Here is an 18,512-nt window from a genome sequence, read left to right as displayed (position 1 = left end):
CTTCTGCAATCTGCATTCGTATTCATTAACTGACCTGTAAAGAAATGCAGTGGGGGAGACAGTAGTAGAAAAATGTTAATCAACCCTTTGAGAAGAGGTCTAGCAGCTGCCGTTGCAGATCATGAGGGTATCTTGGCAGTCTCTGACCTATTGTTCCAGAGAGAGGGAAAATTACCATTGACTAAGGAGAGCAAGACAGCAGCAGTTAGGATTGACGGATTTAGAGTTTTTAAAACAGGGAAGGAGAGGCTTTGTGTTTGTTATTAATGGACATAATCATGTTTGGATTTTACCTGTCGGATACAATCAGGTCCACAAGGTGGCACTGCTACCATTCTCTTAGCCCAGTGGTTCCCAAACTTTAACAACCTGTGAACCCCTTTCACTAAAATGTCAAGTCTCGCGAACCCCCTCTTAAAAATGAATATTTCCAGGGATTTTCTCCTTTACCTGAGTATAAATTATAAAAGCAGTGATCTTGGAAATATAAAATTTGTTTTTATGACATGCTTATTACACACTATTTATTATAAATTACTATTTATCATTACAGTATTTTTATTACATTATGAAAAGGGCAACATTCTTCCAAGATCTCACTTTCATAGCTTATCACTTTGAATAAGCCTGTTATAAGACAAGGCTCCTATGTTTCATCAAGGAGTATCAGATATGAAACCGCATGAAGGTATTTAAGAAGCCAACTCAAAGAGTTCTTCCTACACAAGCATTCAGGTCTTGAGCAGTCCAGGCAAACAACGCACGTTACAACAAAGCTTAAACTTGTTCTTCATAATAATTTTAAAAACAAGATTAGCTGCCTATTTAATTTTAAAAACAGCAAAAAATATCCATCTCCCTTTCCATTTCTTATAAGGAGTCTTGAAGTTTAAATCTCCTCAGTGTGATAGATATGTTTGCTTTGATCTGCTTAGCTCTTGGAAGTCCAGGGGCTCCGTGCTGCTGGTCCCGTGCTGCCTGGGGTCCCTAAGGACAGCTCTGTCCACCATTAGGGAATTTTTCCCCGAGAACCCCCTGTAACATTTCGTGAACCCCCAGGGGTTCACGAACCCCAGTTTGGGAACCACTGTCTTAGCCTGATCAGTTTTGTGATATGAAGATGAAGAAGGTTGGGTATAAACTCTCTATGGCAAGTAGCCTTTAAATAGATCTGCACTTTCCTTTAAATATCTCCACCACAACTCTACACCATTTGTGTGCTGTATACAACTTTTGTAAGGATAACTTGTTTATATGATTGATTTTTATGCTACCTAACTTAATATTTTTGCTATTTACCAAGAAACTTCTGACTGCCTGATGGAATTTAATTATCCCCTTTTCAGAGTAGCAGCCGTGTTAGTCTGTATCCGCAAAAAGAACAGGAGTACTTGTGGCACCTTAGAGACTAACAAATTTATTTGAGCATAAGCTGTCGTGGGCTACATCCCACTTCTTCGGATGCATAGAATGGAACATATATTGAGGAGATATATATATATACACACACATACAGAGAGCATGAACAGGTGGGAGTTGTCTTACCAACTCTGAGAGGCCAATTAAGTAAGAGAAAAAAAAAACACTTTTGAAGTGATAATCAAGATAGCCCAGCACAGACAGGTTGATAAGAAGTGTGAGAATACTTACATGGGGAGATAGATTCAATGTTTGTAATGTTTGTATCCCCTTAACGTACATGAATACAACTAATTTCAGAAACCAATTATAGGAAGAGGGCCCTCTCCTGCAAGTACTTGACCATGCGAATAGTTACCCATGTGCTTGAGCAGTACCATTGAGCTCAGTTGTACAGTAACTCCTCACTTAAAGTCGTCCCGGTTAACGTTGTTTTGTTGTTACGTTGCTGATCAATTAGGGAACATGCTTGTTTAAAGTTGTGCAATGCTGCCTTCTAACGTCGTTTGGCAGCCGCCTGCTTTGTCTACTGCTTGCAGGAAGAGCAGCCCGTTGGAGCTAGCTGGTGGGGGCTTGGAACCAGGGTGGACCGGCAGCCCCCTATCAGCTCCCCGCTCCCCTAAATTCCCTGTGCAGCAGCTGCCTGCAGTTCAGCTGTGTCCCGCCCCCCCCACTGCCATGTGCTGCTCCTGCCCTCTGCCTTGGAGCTGCTCCCCGAGACTCCTGCTTGCTGTGTGGGGGGAGGGAAGGAAGAGGGGGGGCTAATGTCAGGGTGTCCCCCTCCCTCCTGCTTCTGCACCCCGCTTACCCCATCTTCCATAGAGCAGGGCTCAGGATGGAGGGAAGTTGCAGCAGCTGCCCTCTCAGCAGGCTGATCTAATTAACAAGGCAGTGTACTTAAGGGAAATGCGCATATCTCCCTCCATTCCTGCTGTCTTGTGTAGAGAGAGAGTTAACCCTTGAGGGCTCAGCCAATTGCTAGATCATCATTTAGCAGTAAGGGAAATATCCCACCCTCTGACTCCTCCACCTCAACCAAGCTTCACAATCATCATCACTGTGTACCAGTATTAAATTGTTTGTTTGTTTAAAACTTATACTTTGTGTGTAATATATATATATATAGTCTTTTGTCTGGTGAAAATTTTTTTCTTGGAACCTAACCCCCTCATTTACATTAATTCTTATGAGGAAATTGGATTCGCTTAACATCGTTTCGCTTAAAGTTGCATTTTTTAGGAACATAACTACAACGTTAAGTGAGGAGTTACTGTACTACTCATTATGGGTAAAGTGACCCACATGTTCATCTGTTGGGAGGCTTGGACCCTACCACAGGAAGTGATCTATTACTGAGATGGCAAAATCCATCCCCAGAGTGTGTTTTATAAAGATGATTAAGTCAGCAGTTGTGATCATTGTGGAAATGTTGATTCAGTCCTTCTGAAATTTGTTGCAGGGTCATTCCTGAATCTCCCCGGTGGCTGATCTCTCAGGGAAGATTTAAAGAGGCAGAAATCATCATCCGAAAGGCTGCAAAAACAAATGGCATTGTAGCCCCAGCTATGCTGTTTGACTCCACAGAGGTACGTTTTCATATGTCCTGCCTCAACTGGGTGGGGTGGGGGGAGAGAGGGACTATATGACCTCTTGAGGTCTCTTCCAGTTCTCGGATTCTAATCTGCTACTTGGCAGCCTTTGCTATTTTCCTGTTCAGGCAATTCATTTCCATATTATTCTGATGAGCCAGAACACCAAACAGTTCAAAGCACAGCTCTGTCACGAGTTGTTTAGTAAATTGTCCAGGTTCAATACTTGCTGTGACATGAGGCAATTGGTGGTGCCTCATTTGCGTCAGTAAATCAAAAACATTCAGCTGGAGTTGCTGTTTATTTTTGCAGTAAGATCTCTACTCTTCAGCAATGATTTTCTCTGGCTTTCAGTCAGGACTGGCTTGTCTCATAGGTGTAACGAAATGTCTATCATTAGGGCACCACTGCCTCACTCAGAAAAATGAGAAATTAAAATACATTTATCTTCATCTCGGTTGGATGCACTATTGACAGCTGATCATTTAATTTAAACGTAGCTCTTCCAGATGGAAGGATCTGTGTGGAGCAGCTGTTTTGGTACCCAGATTATAATGCATATGTGCGCCTGCTAGTAGGAGGCACCAAAGGAGAAGGCAGGGCTTCACTGAAGAGCCTGTCAGTCCCAGCACAGCACTAAAGGGCACCCTCAAAAGCGCCCTTAATAAATAAACATGTATAGTGTGTAGGCAGTTCCATTGCCCCATTGCTAAGTAGTCCTTTTTCGCTGGCTTAGTACACTGTTGGCTCTGTGTGTGTGCATGGGGGGTTATTATTTATTTTCTGGCTTTTTAATAATGATCTGATGGTAAAAGGGCTCCATTTTAATTAAGAACATTTAGTCCTTTCATAGGAATGATACCTCTTGGCTAATCTTCTTAGTTACAAAGAAAAAACCCTAGCACAGAAAGCTTATTAGCATTTAAAGGTTGACTGCAACACAAGTACACTCATAATACAGTGACTGAGCATTTGTGATCTTGTCTCCCTCTAGCGGCTAGCTCCGTGAGCATAATAGCCGGCTAGTTACTCTGCTTAATTAGATGGTAGGGGCTCATACTCTCTGGTGATTACGATCCTCGGTTTCAGTCCCATGTGTCTGTGTTCAATACATGTGCACGTCTTTTACATGAGACTTTACGTATTGTTGTCATATAAATAGCCACTTTTCAAGCTCCATATAATCCATGGCACAGTACAAAACCACGTGTTGTTATGACTTTTCTACAAGAAAAATGTGTTCTTTGATGAACTTGCTGCTTGGCAGCATAAACTACTTAAATATTGTTTAGGTTTTGGTTATGCCACTTAAAATCTGTTCTCGAAAAGCAAGTGTGTTTTGGGGGTGGGAATTTTATCTTATGACAGCTGTGAGGAAGAAAAGCACTTCCTTTCTGTCTCAGCCGTAGATCAGCTGTATGTTTAATACTTTAAAAGACTTTTTCAGGCTCTAGTAGAAAAGTCTGCTTTTCATCACTGCCTCATGCCTTTCAGATTAAGTGGCAATACAGCCACTCTTTCCCCCCCACACCAACCGTACAAGTCTGATCCTGATGTCAGCCTTTACATTTGCCAGTGGATGATGCCTGCACAATGTATGTTCTGTTAAAATAACCTTAGAGCTTGTGAGCGATGCCAGACGGACGTTCCTAGAAAGTGAAAACTTCTAGCTAGCCAAACAGGAACAGCCAAGGAAGCAGCATTTCAGCTTCCCCCAGGCAGGCCAGGAATGTGACACAGCCTTGTCGTCTGGGCCTGAGAGATTAGCTCTGTTTTATGCCCCGTCAGTCCTGGGCTGGCCCCTCACCTGAGACTAACTTGGTATACGTTGTGGCAGTGGCCTTTGTAGTAATGGCCCCAGCCTACTAAGCCCTGGACCGAGATCACCAGCTCCTTTCTTCATCCTAGGCTGCTAAATGGTAATCGTTTTTGGCCACTGCTGGCCCAGGGAGGGTGTAATTCTTAGGTGGGAACCCTACGTCCAGATTTTGAATCAGTTGGACCCAGCAAAGAAGACTCTGCACATGCCAGATTGGCTGGAGATTGTCTGTTACCAGTACCAAATGGTCTCTCAGCCTCTGCTAACATGGGGAGCAGTGGTGGCAAATATCATCACAGTAAGTAATTGAGTTCAGGACTGAGCTCCAATTTCCCGTGTGCTGTTGCAACCAACCATGCTAAATAGGCAGCAGAGCCTGAGGATTCTTTGTTTTACACTGATCTGTGTATTCTAAATAAAGACAGATCTCAGTAGGCAGTGTGCGGGAAACTGCCCTTGTCAGTGAGGCCAGTGCTGGGAGTGCCTTTGTATGGCATGAAGGAGGAGAAGTTAGTGCAAGTTTTTCCCCGTTAGATTTTCTAGTCTTTGACTTGTTAACTGATTTCTAGATCAAATTGGTATTGGTGTGTCAGTGCTGCCCTATGTCACAAGTAACTTAAAGTTACTTTTGAAGTACCGCTGGGGTAGAGAATAATCAAGATTCCTATGAAACTCCTTTGCTGATGCAGAATTGGTTGTGTGGCAGTCGATTTGTGTATTTTCTGCCCTTTCACTTTACTTGGAAGAGTTAATGTGGGGGTGTCTTTTCATAACCTCCATCCTCCCAAATTTGTGTGTTAAGATTTTTTCCCCACGGATTAGATTGATCTCTTCCTTGGGTATAGGGATATTTTGGGTTTGTTTTCCTTTTCCCCTCAGATGCAGGATATGAAGCTTCAGCAGCAGCAGAAGGCATACATTTTGGACTTGTTCAGAACCCGAAACATTGCAGTTATCACTGTTATGTCATTGTTGTTGTGGTAAGTGAATGTGTGATCCTAAAGGACATGGACAACAAACAATCTGTTTGTGATGCCTGTTATAGTTTTTTATAATAACCAGTCTCATAAACTGGGACCTATTTCAAATGTGGGAATCTACATAGGGTGTCTAAATACCTGCATTAAGGTGCTTGCATCCGTGTTTAGGCAGGTAGAGATTTGTGCTCCTGTGAGCATGCAAATTTATGATGACTGTATTGATGATGAGCATTTATATAGCACATTGTGTACTCAAAATGCTGCTGTAAAAAAACAACAACAACCCACAATCTTATCCACACAACATCCGTGTGAAGTACATATTACCGTCTTGGGGGTATAGCAAAAGAGGTCATGTGGCTTGCTCAAGGCTACATAGCAGTTCAGTAGCAGAACAAGAATTAGAACCTAATACATGACTCTCAATCTGTGATCCAGGCCTTTGGACTCCACTGCCTCCCATCTAGAGGAATGGCTAATTCCTTTCAGATGTCAAATTGAGGTGTCCCAAGATTTGAAATACGATCTTCCAGCTCTGTTATGCAGAACCATAGCATTCAGATGCTGTAATGAAGCTTTTTATGAGTACCCCAAGAATTTTAATAGAATTTGCTCTAGGGAGAGGTTCACTAAAAATGGGATTGTAGATGGCACACTGTAATGAACTGAAACGTTTCGGGACTTCCTACTTCACTATATTGTTAATGGATCTGTCACAGTGAAACACCATTATGAATAACTTCCAGTGAGCCTTTCATTTACCGTATTGTATATGGAAGGGAGAGTTAAGTTAGGGTTCTGTGGAGAGGATTGTGTTCATACATTTTTAGTACAAAAAGAAGCTGCAGGGACTTAGAAACTGTGCTGTAGCTATTGAAAATTCTGAAAACCATCCCATCACTGCTGATGTTTGGTACAGTGCTGTTTCTGAAACAGAATCTTGGGTAATACTGTAGAGACTTTACTTTTTACGCATCTTTCAGGATGTTAACATCAATTGGTTACTTTGGACTGTCACTCAACACTCCCAACTTGCATGGAAATGCCTACGTCAATTGCTTCCTCTCAGCCATTATTGAAGTTCCGGCTTATGTGATTGCCTGGCTGCTCCTCCGAACCTTACCTCGGCGGTATTCCATATCTGGCACCTTGTTCTTAGGAGGAGGGGTTATTCTCTTCATTCAGCTGGTGCCTACAGGTATGAGCTTCAACTCATGACATAAAAATAAAATATATCCTACAGTGCCATCTAACTGCTCCAGTAAAGGGTTCGAAAACAGAAAGTTCCTGGGTGAAATTTGCACCAAACCTCAATCATTTGTGGCTTGATTTGATTTTGGGTTTGTTTTTTTTTTCTTCGTACATACTGAGCACCTGCAGCTCTCATTGAGTTTACTGGGCGCTGTGTTGCTCAGCACATCTTAATATCAAACTATTGATCTGTTTATGCTTCAGATGAAATTGGATAAATTACAGAACACAGCTGCATCTGAACTGGAGTCACTGCTTACAAAAATCAGAAGTTCTCCAAATTTCACCGTAGACTTCAGTAGAACCTAAATACACTGCTGATTAGATATGAATTATGTGGTTTGCTGAATCAGAGCTGTAATGCATTTCAAGTGCACTCTCAGATTGGGAATGAACCAAAGTCCTGGTAGTACAAAATAAGCTGCCTGCTCAAGTTATGAATTGGATAATCTAGGTCTGGGGGGTGGTTATGATAAGAGAAGACTACAATTATAGAGGGGGGGGAAAACGGAAGTCTTTGGGAGGTAAAAGCAATGGCGGTAACAAGCGTGGGAACTTGATGCAGCTTTATTGATCTTATTTAATTTTATTTTCAGACTTTCACATCCTGTCTGTCTTCCTGGTGATGCTGGGGAAGTTTGGGATCACATCCGCATTCTCAATGCTTTATGTCTACACTTCTGAGCTCTACCCAACAATAGTAAGAAACATGGCAGTTGGAGCTACTTCCATGTCTTCCAGGGTGGGCAGCATCATCGCTCCTTACTTTGTTTACCTTGGTGAGATGTCTTCTGTCATTTGGCTTGAATTTAAACACATGAGAGCAAACTGCACAGAAAAATTATCCCAAAGAATGGGTGCAAGCTAGAAAGTCCTGGTGCTCCCGAGATTTTTAAAGCAACTTTTTAGATATTGTAATTTCAGTTACTTTCCTCCATTTTGGGCCATTTTGTTTTACACCAAGGGAAATAAATGGCGTTACTCCAGTTTTATACAGGTGCAACAGTGGTGTATCAGGCCCTTTTATTCTCTTTGATTGAGGCAGGTGCTTTCCAAACAGAAGAGGCCTTACCCCCTGCTCACAATCCATAGACAAAGGGGGAAAGCAAAGGGGTGAAACGTACAAGTAGAGTGGCTGAGATGATACTTTGCCACATCTTGATAGTGCACACTTGAAAACTAATCTCACTCACTCCTGAAACTTGCCATTTTCAGTCAGCTAATTTCCCAAGGGCATGATGGCCCAAATGGGCCTTCGGGAGAGACTTAAATATAGAAAGCAGAATGGTGGCCTAATAGATTAGCACACGTAGAGCGTTCATTGCATAGCAGTCAGCGTAGAAGAGAGCACAGAGACGCGTGAGATGCTGAAAAACAGGCAGATGCAGGTCAAATAATCTCTTGGAATCTATACTTTTTTGAAAATGGTACTTAGAAAATATGCAGTATAAAGTGTACATAGTGGTGTGTACATATAATATATCGAATTACACACAAAACACTATGTTAAAAGAAATTTTAAGGTTGCAAAGTCAAACACTCAAAAGTAAAAGGAAATTTAGCCCCTTTGTGCGTATGCGTTACGGCCGTCGTTAATTAGATGTTCACATCTATTTTATAGATTGGAGTATTTTATAGATGGAGAGCTGAGGCACCGAGAGATTAAAGTCAAAAGTATCAACTCATTTTGGGTGCTCAGTTTGCGATGGGTAGGTCCTGATTTTTTTTCAGAGTATTTAATCTATGTAGAGCCACATGATGCTATAAGCACAGCTTTGATTGACTTCTATTGCCGCTGTGAGTGCTCAGCACTCCTAGACATCAGACCCCAGGGTCTTAAGTGAAGTGATGAGGGACCACCTCTGAGAAGTTTGGTCTAAGTGATTTAACTAGCCTTAAATAGAGACACTGAGTCAGAGGCAAGGATAGAATCCACTTCTTCAGAGCAGCATTCAGTTGCCTTAGATATGAGACGACATGCTGTCTCTTCCTACAATCTGCTGCCACATTCACTACACTCCTTCCAAGTTCTGCAACAAATGAAGCAGGGGTCCTAACAGATAAGCCTCCTTCACTACAGAACCCTCATTCATCTCTAGAACAGGCCCATCCTGAATGAGATGGGTCCTGCAGAAAAAATGGTATGTGATCAAGTAATGACTGTATCCTAATGCTTATGTACAAAAGGGTTGAGTTGCACAGACTTAATTCTGGCACTTTTGAGTGCTTGACTTTGCAACCCTGGTGTTTTTAATGTAACTTTCTGTGTGCGACTTCTTCGGTTTTAAAAAAAGCACATTGAAATAATAGAAATTCCATCAAGTGGCATCATACTGACACCCCCGGGTTCATCAGCAGGTAGGAACTTTTAGATCTAACAGAGTAACTGATAGCTATAGTAGCTTGTGATTCACTATGTGGACCAGCAGTAGTAGGGGATGAGACACACACAGTGGATTGCCAGTGGATTTCACAGGTAGCAGAGAAATGGTGAGACTCAGGAATCTTGGTTTCCATTCCAGGTTCTGGACAGAAATGAAATAGATATGGACCCTTGTGCACATTTTCCCCCAAGCTTGACCCCCCTCCTGCTCTATCTCTTCCAACCTGTCCCAGTTGGTCTCTTCACTACTCCTAGCTCCATGTCCCAGTCCCATTCTTTATTCCCACCCAGTCACTGTCCCTACTCCTCAGGCGTCTCACGTCATCCCAGTTTCCTTGCCCACCCAGTCATAGTCTCCCCGTCCAGGCCAGCCTCTCACCCCCGCCCCTCCCAGCCAGTTGTAGTCTCCTTGCTCAGTCAGTCCCAGTTCCCCTGTGAGGCTTCTCGGGGCATGCAGGGCTGTGAGTCACCTTGTTGCCAGCTTTCTCCAGTGCCTGTGCCAGTCAGGTGTTAGCTCCCTAACACAACCAGCCTGTCAGGCACACGAGCGCTCTCCTCTGGGCTACACCTGCAGATTGACAGTAGATGCACCGCAGCCCTCAAGTTCCTTCGAAGGGTCCCCTTGTGGAGTCCAGCCCCTAATCACTGGATATCCACAGAAATTCCAGATCATCTGAAACTGTCCCAGTTTTCACCTAGCCCACGGCTCCTGTATCGCACACAGCATTTGTTCAATGGTAGTAAAACAAACGATAATTTATTTGAATCTCCATTTTTTTTCTTAAACAGAAACAAGTGGAGTGATGGAAACAAATGGTTACATACGAAACAAAATCATAAAACGTGAAGTAGGGCCTACCCTTATTCATAGTTACCTGTCCTAGCTAATAAAGTAGATTCTCACTCCAAAGTTCAGTCTTTTGCAGTGCTGGCTAGCCCCAAGGAGCTAGGACCCAGTCTTTCACAAAGCACCTCCACTCATCCAGGTACCACCTCAGTGGATGGATGTAGAATGTCTTTCTCCACCCTGTGATATACTGAATCAGTCTTTATTCACAGACAGGGCGCCCCCCTCACTCGCCTGTCCTTCTTTGTCGCTTCCAAGTGGTTTTGATGTTTAATTTTTCTGGGTTGGTGCAAAGGTAGACAACTGAGCAAAACATTATGTAATCAGCTAGCCAGAGAGAGGTGAGAGCTCCCTCCCGCTTGAATGGGCCAGCACCATTCCCTGGTGACTCACTTTCACTTCAAGACCATAAGGGTATAATTTTAAGTATAGTTAAGGAATAATGTTACTATTACCCATATACGCATCGCACAATGATTATGAGTATTGATAAGTTACAAGCTTTCAGTAGAGACCTCACATGCTACCCTTTATGGATAACTATCATGAAACCAGTGTGTTAGGTGTAGTGAGTTTGTCAAGTCTGAGACAAGAGTTGCTGGTAAGGAACAGTGACCCCTTTGCCAGTTGGCTGTGTGACATCCCCCTTCCAATCTGTCTCTCCCCTCCCACCCCACTGACTCCCAGTCTCCCTCCCTGGACTCCTCATCCAATCTCTGCCTCCCCCCACCTTCCCAGCTCCTTGTTCCAGTCCCACTCTTCCCCCCAGCTCTCATCCAGTCTGTGTCCCCCTCCCCTGTTTTCCTCACTGGCTCCCAGTATTACCCCCTCCTACCCTCGCAGTTCTCACTCCAAGTCTCCTTGCCCAACCAGTGCCAGTTTCCCTTCTCCAGTTCCAGTCTCCTTGCCCAGACAGACCCAATCTCAGCAGATGCCTTGTCCGAGTCTACTCCTTTCCCTTCTCCTCTATCCTGCTTTTGTCCCCTGTGCATTCAGATCAGACAGCTTCCTCCGCCACACTGTCTTGAGTGCCAGCAGGGGAGTTCTTGAGAGCTCCCTGCTCTCAGTTCCAATACCTGGCCCCACCCTAACTGGGAGCAGCCATTACAGGACAAATCCTTTTCAGCAACTGTAGCCCTGGGTTGGGATGTGTCCAGCTGCTCTGTGGGGATGGACTACATGCAATCTGTCACAGGTGGGAACTGAGAGAGACTCAAGCATACTCAGGGAGGACAGAATCTTCAGAGGTTTAGCTGCTTCTTCTAGCAAGACTCCACTGAGCATATGTAACCTGCAGGTCTTTTCCAGAGGCTTATAACTAGGCCAAATTTGGGTGGTTATTTGCTGGGATGGCGAAAGGCATGTTCTGGACATGAGGATGGCACCGCCATCTTCCCCCGGAGATGGTAAAGGTTCCAACAAAACAATTGCAGTAACCTTTTTAACGTGGGCAAAACAACTTATGTTTGTTTCCCTAATCTTCTCTGAAGTAGCTGAATCATTTTTGCTGAAACTTTAAAATAATCATAATGAATAATTCAGCCTGAGCAGACACCTGGTATGGAAAACTTCAGCCTGAAAGGTTCCGTTTTGGCAAAGCTATAAACAACGAAAAACAGGATCTTGCAATGGGAATTGTCAGAGGACCAAGCTGCTCCTATAATAAATTTCCTGGTACTCTACGTTCTCACATGATTAGATATTTGTATAAACATTATGGGCAAGAACTTTAGCTGGCATTAAGTGAGCATAGCTCTACTGATGTTAGTGAAGCTATATGTCCATTATATGCCCAGCTGCTCAGCTCATATATAAGGACTGATTCTCCTCTCCTGTCTCTCAAGTGGCTTTTAAACCAATGTAACTCCATTTACTTCAAGGGAATTAATCCTGATTTATGATGATAGAGAAAGCGAGAGGAGAATTTCACACATACTGTCTCACCCATGTGTTTGAACATGGCAAAATTTTCAAATCATTTAACACCATGTGAGTCTCTCATCTAATGTTTTAGCAGCTATTACAGTCACAAAACTACCAGCTTGTGGCCAGGATTTCTGTTTATTCTTTGTAATAAAAAAAAAGTTCCCTCTGTTTCAATCTCTTTGTGTTTGTTCAGCACATAAGGCAATGTGGCCCTGATCCTGCTTGGGATCCTTGAATGTTAATGCAATGCAAATAATCATTAATAATAATGCAGAGGTTATTCATATAGTAAGGAAAAATGTGCTTTTTCTCATATTTTGGATTCCTATGTCCCATGGGCCTGCCTTCAGGACCTTGGCACACTGCTAGAGGAAGTCACACATATTTAAAATAGGAAAAGATACGTTTTAGGAGAAGGCTGTGAGCTGTTGATATTTGCTTCAGCTAAATTAGGACCATATAGTTTAGCCAGTTACTGAATGAAGATGGAGATCAAAGCACAAACTTTGGCTTCCTCTGATATACCAGAGATCTTTGGCGGTTAATCCTAGCTTTGTTCTCTACATTATAAAGTCTACAGGTATAATTTCAATCAGAAATAAGATTGTCATGTCTAGAGTACATGTATTCTATACAAGATACTCTCTCAAATACTTCCGTGGTTTGCACCTTTTCTGAAAGATCCCTAATGTTCTGTGCTATTGTGGTTTGCAGATTTTGCATCCTGACCATACACTTGTGCACAAATGTAAGGCTTCTGGCAATAGTAGTTACTTTCCAATCCCAAACCTGATTTTGACTAGACCAAGGTCACTGTCTGTCACAGGAGGCCTGATGCTTTCCCCACTTCTAATCAAGTTTTTTAAATGTGCTGTTAGCGGAGGAAGTTTAATTTTTATTTAATGAAGTTTTATTGTAAGGCTAAGATTTGAGTCCAAATATAAACAGACTATTGAAGGCTCACTTCCTTCAGCAGTGGTACTAGCACAATTGTGTTTATCTTGTCAAGACATTTGTTATCCTACATTGAAGAAGCAGCATGTAGGGGTTGTTAAATGGTACACAATTAGTGCCTGAGTAGTAACTGGCAACACAGATGAGATACTGCTGGTGATATTATGTGATCATCCCATATTGTAGTTTGGCATATTTTTAATTGAAAAACCCTTTGGATAGGATTGGCAGGTACATAAGTAACTCCAGTTTGGGATTCACTTGTGCTGATTTCTAGGTGGAAATATTGGCTAGCAAATTATGCGAAGTGAATTATACAATATAGTGGTGTCCTGAATATTTATTCCATCTATGAGCTTGTTGTGATGGTTCGTGTATAACTCATGTTGTCACGTCCTGTGTTCTGCCAGGTGCCTATGACAGATTCCTGCCTTACATTCTCATGGGAAGCCTGACTGTGCTGATAGGGATCCTTACCCTGTTTCTCCCAGAAAGCTATGGAAATCCTCTCCCTGAGACCTTTGATCAGATGCTAAGAGTAAAAGGGTAAGTGGATTTCATTCACTCCATAGATCTGAAACGTACAGCCACAACCAGTTCAATATCATCTCCTCATTACACTAAACAAATGAGTATTTTACAGGTCTGTTCCAGTAGACCAGGGGTTCTCAAACTTCATTGTACTGCAACCCCCTTCTGACAACAAAACTTACTATATGACCCCAGGAGGGAGGACCGAAGCCCCACTGCCCAAGGCCGAGGGGTGTGGAAGCTGAATCCCAAGGGCTTCAGCCCCAGGCAGGGGGCCTGTAACCTGAGTCCTGCTGCCCAGGGCTGAAGCTCTCAGGCTTCAGCTTTGGCCCCGGGGCGGCAGGGCTCGGGCTTTGGCCTTGGGCCCCAGCAAGTCTAAGTCAGCCCCGGTGACCCCATTAAAATGGGGTCCCGACCCACAGTTTGAGAACCGCTGCAATAGACCAAACCTTTCAGAAGTGGCCTCTGATTTTTAGTGCCTGGCTTCATACACACTGGGACTGATCTTTCAGAATTGCTGAGCACCCGTGATTCCCAACTGAAGTCCAGGTGGGTGCTCAGACTTTTTGGAAACAAGACCAACAGTGTTTTGAGATAAGCACTCAGAAATCAGAGTCCTCTCTTGAAATGTTACGCTGAATGGCTCCAGTACTCACATTGGAGGTCTTCACTGTTGTTAGTGGGCTTAGTACACAGAGTGTTTAACAGACCAGAATTTCTCTTGTATGTTGGGGGCAGCACGGCCCAGTGGATTGAACTCAAAGCCAGGAATGCCTGAGCTGTGGTGTTAGTATTTATTATAGAAGCAGAACCAGTGTGTCAGGCGCTATACAACAGCGGTTCTCAACTAGGGGTCCGGGGCCCACTGGGGGGCTGCGAGCAGGTTTTAGGGAGTCTGCCAAAATAAACCAGAGAGTAGGGCCGGTGTTAGACTCACTGGGGCCTGGGGCTGAAGCTGAAGCTCGAACAGCTTAGCTTTGCGGGCCTGCCGTGGCGTGGGGCCCCGGGCAATTGCCCTGCTTGCTACCCCCTAATGCCAGCCCTGGCTTTTAATCTACTGGAAATGCAGAAAGAGTTGTTGTGGAACAGGCGGGCTGTGGAGTTTATATAGCATGTTCTGCGCGGCCTCCTGATGTACAAGACACAGGGGTAAACGTGGTCCCGCGCTGGGGTACTTTCATCTTAAATAGATGAACAACCCAGAATGTCCCAGGAGGACAGTTTTGTCTTAGATCGTTTTTTTAAGATAGGTGGATACCAATTTTTTTTTTTTTTTAATTGAAGAAGTCTGTTTTGAGGCAGGATTTGGAATAAGAGGTTGGGAGTGGGATACATTGGATCAGGAGGGAGCCTCAGGCATGTTCCAACTGCTACCACTGAATTGCTTTGCATCATCTAGGGCAAGTCACCACATCTCCCTGGGTGCCTTGCCCTGCATCTTTAAAATAGGGATAATATTTTTATCCGTCACAAGGATGTTGTATTAATTAGACCATGTGTATATTAGAGAGACAAGGTGGGTGAGGTAGCACACAATCATTTGTAGAGAACATTGCAAAGTTTCTGTATTTTCCCTTTTAGTATATAGAAAGGCTATTCATTTAATAGGATTGTTCTTGTTTCATTTAAATAGCGCTCTGTTCTTTGAATAGAAGGGGATTGGGCTCTACTATGAAAACAGGATTTCAGCGTTTATAGTTCTTTTCTTTTGGTGGATAAAGAACTGCTGGTATAATCTGAGAGAGATTACCCCCCATTCCTGCCCCCTGAAGCTCCTTCCTGTAGCTGTAAAGAACATGCAATGCTCTCTTGCGACACTGGACGCTGCTGTTTGGGTCACCCTGTACAAACATGTCCACTGAAATCTTACGCATGCACGCACATGCATAGAGATGCCATGTGCCAAATCTCCAGTTGGTTCTAACGTTTGTCATAACTGTTTTATAGGGACGGTTTGTGATTAAAATAAGTTAGTTACAGAATGCTATTGTGTAACTGTTTTCCCATCAGACCATTAAGTACTACCCTAACCTACTGCCCATGTGATTGTAATGCATCTGCAGAGCAGCCCATGTACTGGGCAGTCTGTTCTCAGAACTCCTAGCATTCCAATGAGACACTGATACTTAATATAGTGCTCTGCAGCGGCAGGTGCCAGTGGGGATGTGGAGAAGGGGCTGTGTGGTGAGGCAACGTACCTATCCCTGAAGAGAGATGTAGTATTGTACTTTGTGTATTGTGGCTTGTGCTTTAAGTGACTGTACCTGTGCATATTGCAGTTGTAACACTGTAAGAGGTAAATCCCGTCTTCCTTCCCCAATGGGTGAAGAGAGCCCTGGATGCATGTAATTCTGCTGTGTGGGGTGAAGGAAGGGAAAACTGATGAGCCTAGACAGATATAAACTTCTTGTGCTCCACTGAGGGTTTTCCAATATGCTTATGTGCCGGCCATTTTCTTTCCCTGGTGATGGAAGAAGGTAGAAAGAGTGGGCATTTGCCTTTGGGGATTGTGGTAGCCACAGTGCAACTCCCCTACCACACAGCCAGGTTATTCTGGCTCAGCACTGTGGGCAGATTTGCACTTAAGAGCAATAACTATTTGGAGAAGGCTGGAACTGCCTGTAAAAGGCTATCCATGATGTACATAAGGGTCTGTAATTCTCAGGGTCAGAGGCGCTCCTGAGGAAATGTCTGCTGCTCCTTGTCACTGTTAGGGGTTTCCTAGGTGTTTGATCAGTGGTTTGCAAGTTCTTAAATTGATAAAACCTTAACTGCAAATACTGGGCACAGCTGAAATTTTGCCACGAGCCTCATGCACACACTTCCTGAACACATGCTCTTTGTGTGGGTGGATGAAATGATCTCCATTGGACCAGCGAGTATTGACACGCAGTCTCGCAAACGTTGTTCATTTTATCATCTCTTCAAGAAGAGGGTCCCTTCTAGAGCATCACATCCCAATGTAATGGGCTTTTCTGCAGTTTTATATTGGAAGATGTGTTCAGTGATGCAGCTCGGTTATTTTGCGGTTTTGCGCTAAATGTCTGGGAGCGGAATGTCTCATGTCTGGTTCCTATAAAGTGTTCTGTAGCCCTCAAATCTTATTCATTTTCAGATTCAGAAACAGACAACACACCAACCATGTAAGGAGTTCAAAGGCGATTGAAGACTCCAAGACTCAGATAACAACGCTATGATAAGGCTCTGTATCTCCTGATGGGCTGGAAAAAGAACAAGTACTGCTCAATGTATTTCCTACCAGAAAAAAACCTGGGGTCAAAACTACTGGTGCCGCATAGTTATGAACCTACAGTCTACAGTACTATTGTACTAAATATAGTGCTGTGAAGATGCCATCTACTTCCATAGGATTCCCCATAATTTATCCTCAGTGACCTGATTTTCAGAGGTTTTGATCAGCTGTAGCTTCTGTTTAAGTAGGAAGCTATGAGTGCTCAGCACCCTTTGAAAATCAGGTTATAAGAGAGCATTAGGAGCAGTCACAGCACTGACTCAATGGAATCTTGCACTCAGAAGCTGCTTAAACGTGAATTGAAATACCAAAGTCAAAAATTAGTTCAAGATTCTAACACCGGTATTTTCAAATGAGAACTATTTCAAAGTCTTAATGCTTAAATGAACATTAAAAAAAAAGTTAGAACAATATTAGATGAAGAGTCAAATGACAGCGCTGCTTACAGTGCAATACACTTTATACTTATGCTGTTAGTTCCTGCACTACAGGCTTTCAAACAAATACTGTGCTAGAAGAAAACAGTGTTATAATGCTTTCTTAGCAAAAAAGATATTTTAGTTGCATATCTACTTTCTGGCCAAATGAAATCTGTCTAGCCTGCCGGACTGATGATGGCTAATCATTATTCAGAAGGTGACATTCCCCTACTGTGCAGAGGACCAGCAAAAGGAGTATGTACCAGTTAAGCCTCAGTCTGAAAGCTTAAGGGGGATTTGAGTGCTGTGTTTGTCTTGTGCTGGCCCTCGGCACAGGAGTGAATTTCACCTTAGTAAGCTTAAACAAAGAGAGAAACTTCATAACCTCTCACCTACTTAAATTGTGTAACTGGCATGCACTACCATCTGGGCTTCATGAATATTTTTTTTGCTTTCATGTTGAAGCCAGTTGTGGCTGAGACACAAGTAATGGTAGAACGACAGTCGTTTATGAAACTGAATCTATCAGGCAAAGGTATTCAAACGGAAATTAAATTGAAGTGCAACAGACTATTTGTTTCAGGCTTAAAGACTCTGGCTTTGAAAATCAAACCTTTCTTTTGCATAAATGGTTTTGCCATATTGATAATGTAGCGCAAGGCAGCCATTGTCCTGGGCCAAGGTTCTGTTCCGTTGCTGCTATCTCATCTCTTTTCAAACAGAGTTTTCTTCATAAGGCATTTGCAATATTTAAAGATTTGATATAGCTGATTTTTTTTTTTTTTTTTTGTAATATAGAGGAAATTCCCTTTGGTCTAACATGTAGAATAATTGTTTAGATTACTTCAGTTACCATTCTCATCAAACCCTTGATATTAGCATGGAATAGAGCTGTTTACATGGGATGCGGGGATTGGGCTTGGTATATCGTGGCCATATTTTTATGAAGATACTTTCTATAAAAAAGGCGATACTTATTCTCTTTTATGTGATCAGAGACTTGGATATTTCTGAAACCAATTGAAATATTTTTATACTCTTGTAACTTTTTAGGATCACAGAAAACTTAATTTTGCATGTTTTTAATTAAAATAAAAAACAAGTTTGTCTATGTTTTTGACAGCTTGTTTTTATCAGTCCA

At 42.9% G+C, this 18,512-nt stretch overlaps 1 protein-coding gene across 1 annotated transcript in view; it reads left to right on the top strand.

Annotated features, from left to right (window-relative positions):
- The window catches only part of LOC112116053 (solute carrier family 22 member 4-like), a 44,221-nt gene extending 26,074 nt beyond the window's left edge, over positions 1 to 18,147 (top strand). The window contains exons 4-9 of the mRNA XM_024213332.3: positions 2,879 to 3,005; positions 5,707 to 5,807; positions 6,791 to 7,005; positions 7,655 to 7,837; positions 13,579 to 13,714; positions 16,815 to 18,147. Of these exons, the coding sequence (XP_024069100.1) occupies positions 2,879 to 3,005; positions 5,707 to 5,807; positions 6,791 to 7,005; positions 7,655 to 7,837; positions 13,579 to 13,714; positions 16,815 to 16,896 (844 nt within the window). The 3' untranslated portion in view covers positions 16,897 to 18,147. The remainder of the gene's footprint in view (positions 1 to 2,878; positions 3,006 to 5,706; positions 5,808 to 6,790; positions 7,006 to 7,654; positions 7,838 to 13,578; positions 13,715 to 16,814) is intronic.
- The last annotated feature ends 365 nt before the right edge of the window (positions 18,148 to 18,512 follow it).

The sequence above is a fragment of the Terrapene carolina genome, unplaced genomic scaffold (assembly GCF_002925995.2).
Source record: "Terrapene carolina triunguis isolate 2854851 unplaced genomic scaffold, T_m_triunguis-2.0 Scaffold629, whole genome shotgun sequence".
In the NCBI taxonomy this organism is placed as follows: domain Eukaryota; kingdom Metazoa; phylum Chordata; order Testudines; family Emydidae; genus Terrapene; species Terrapene triunguis.
Note: the sequence above shows the minus strand (reverse complement) of the source record. Positions and strands in the feature narration are given on the sequence as shown.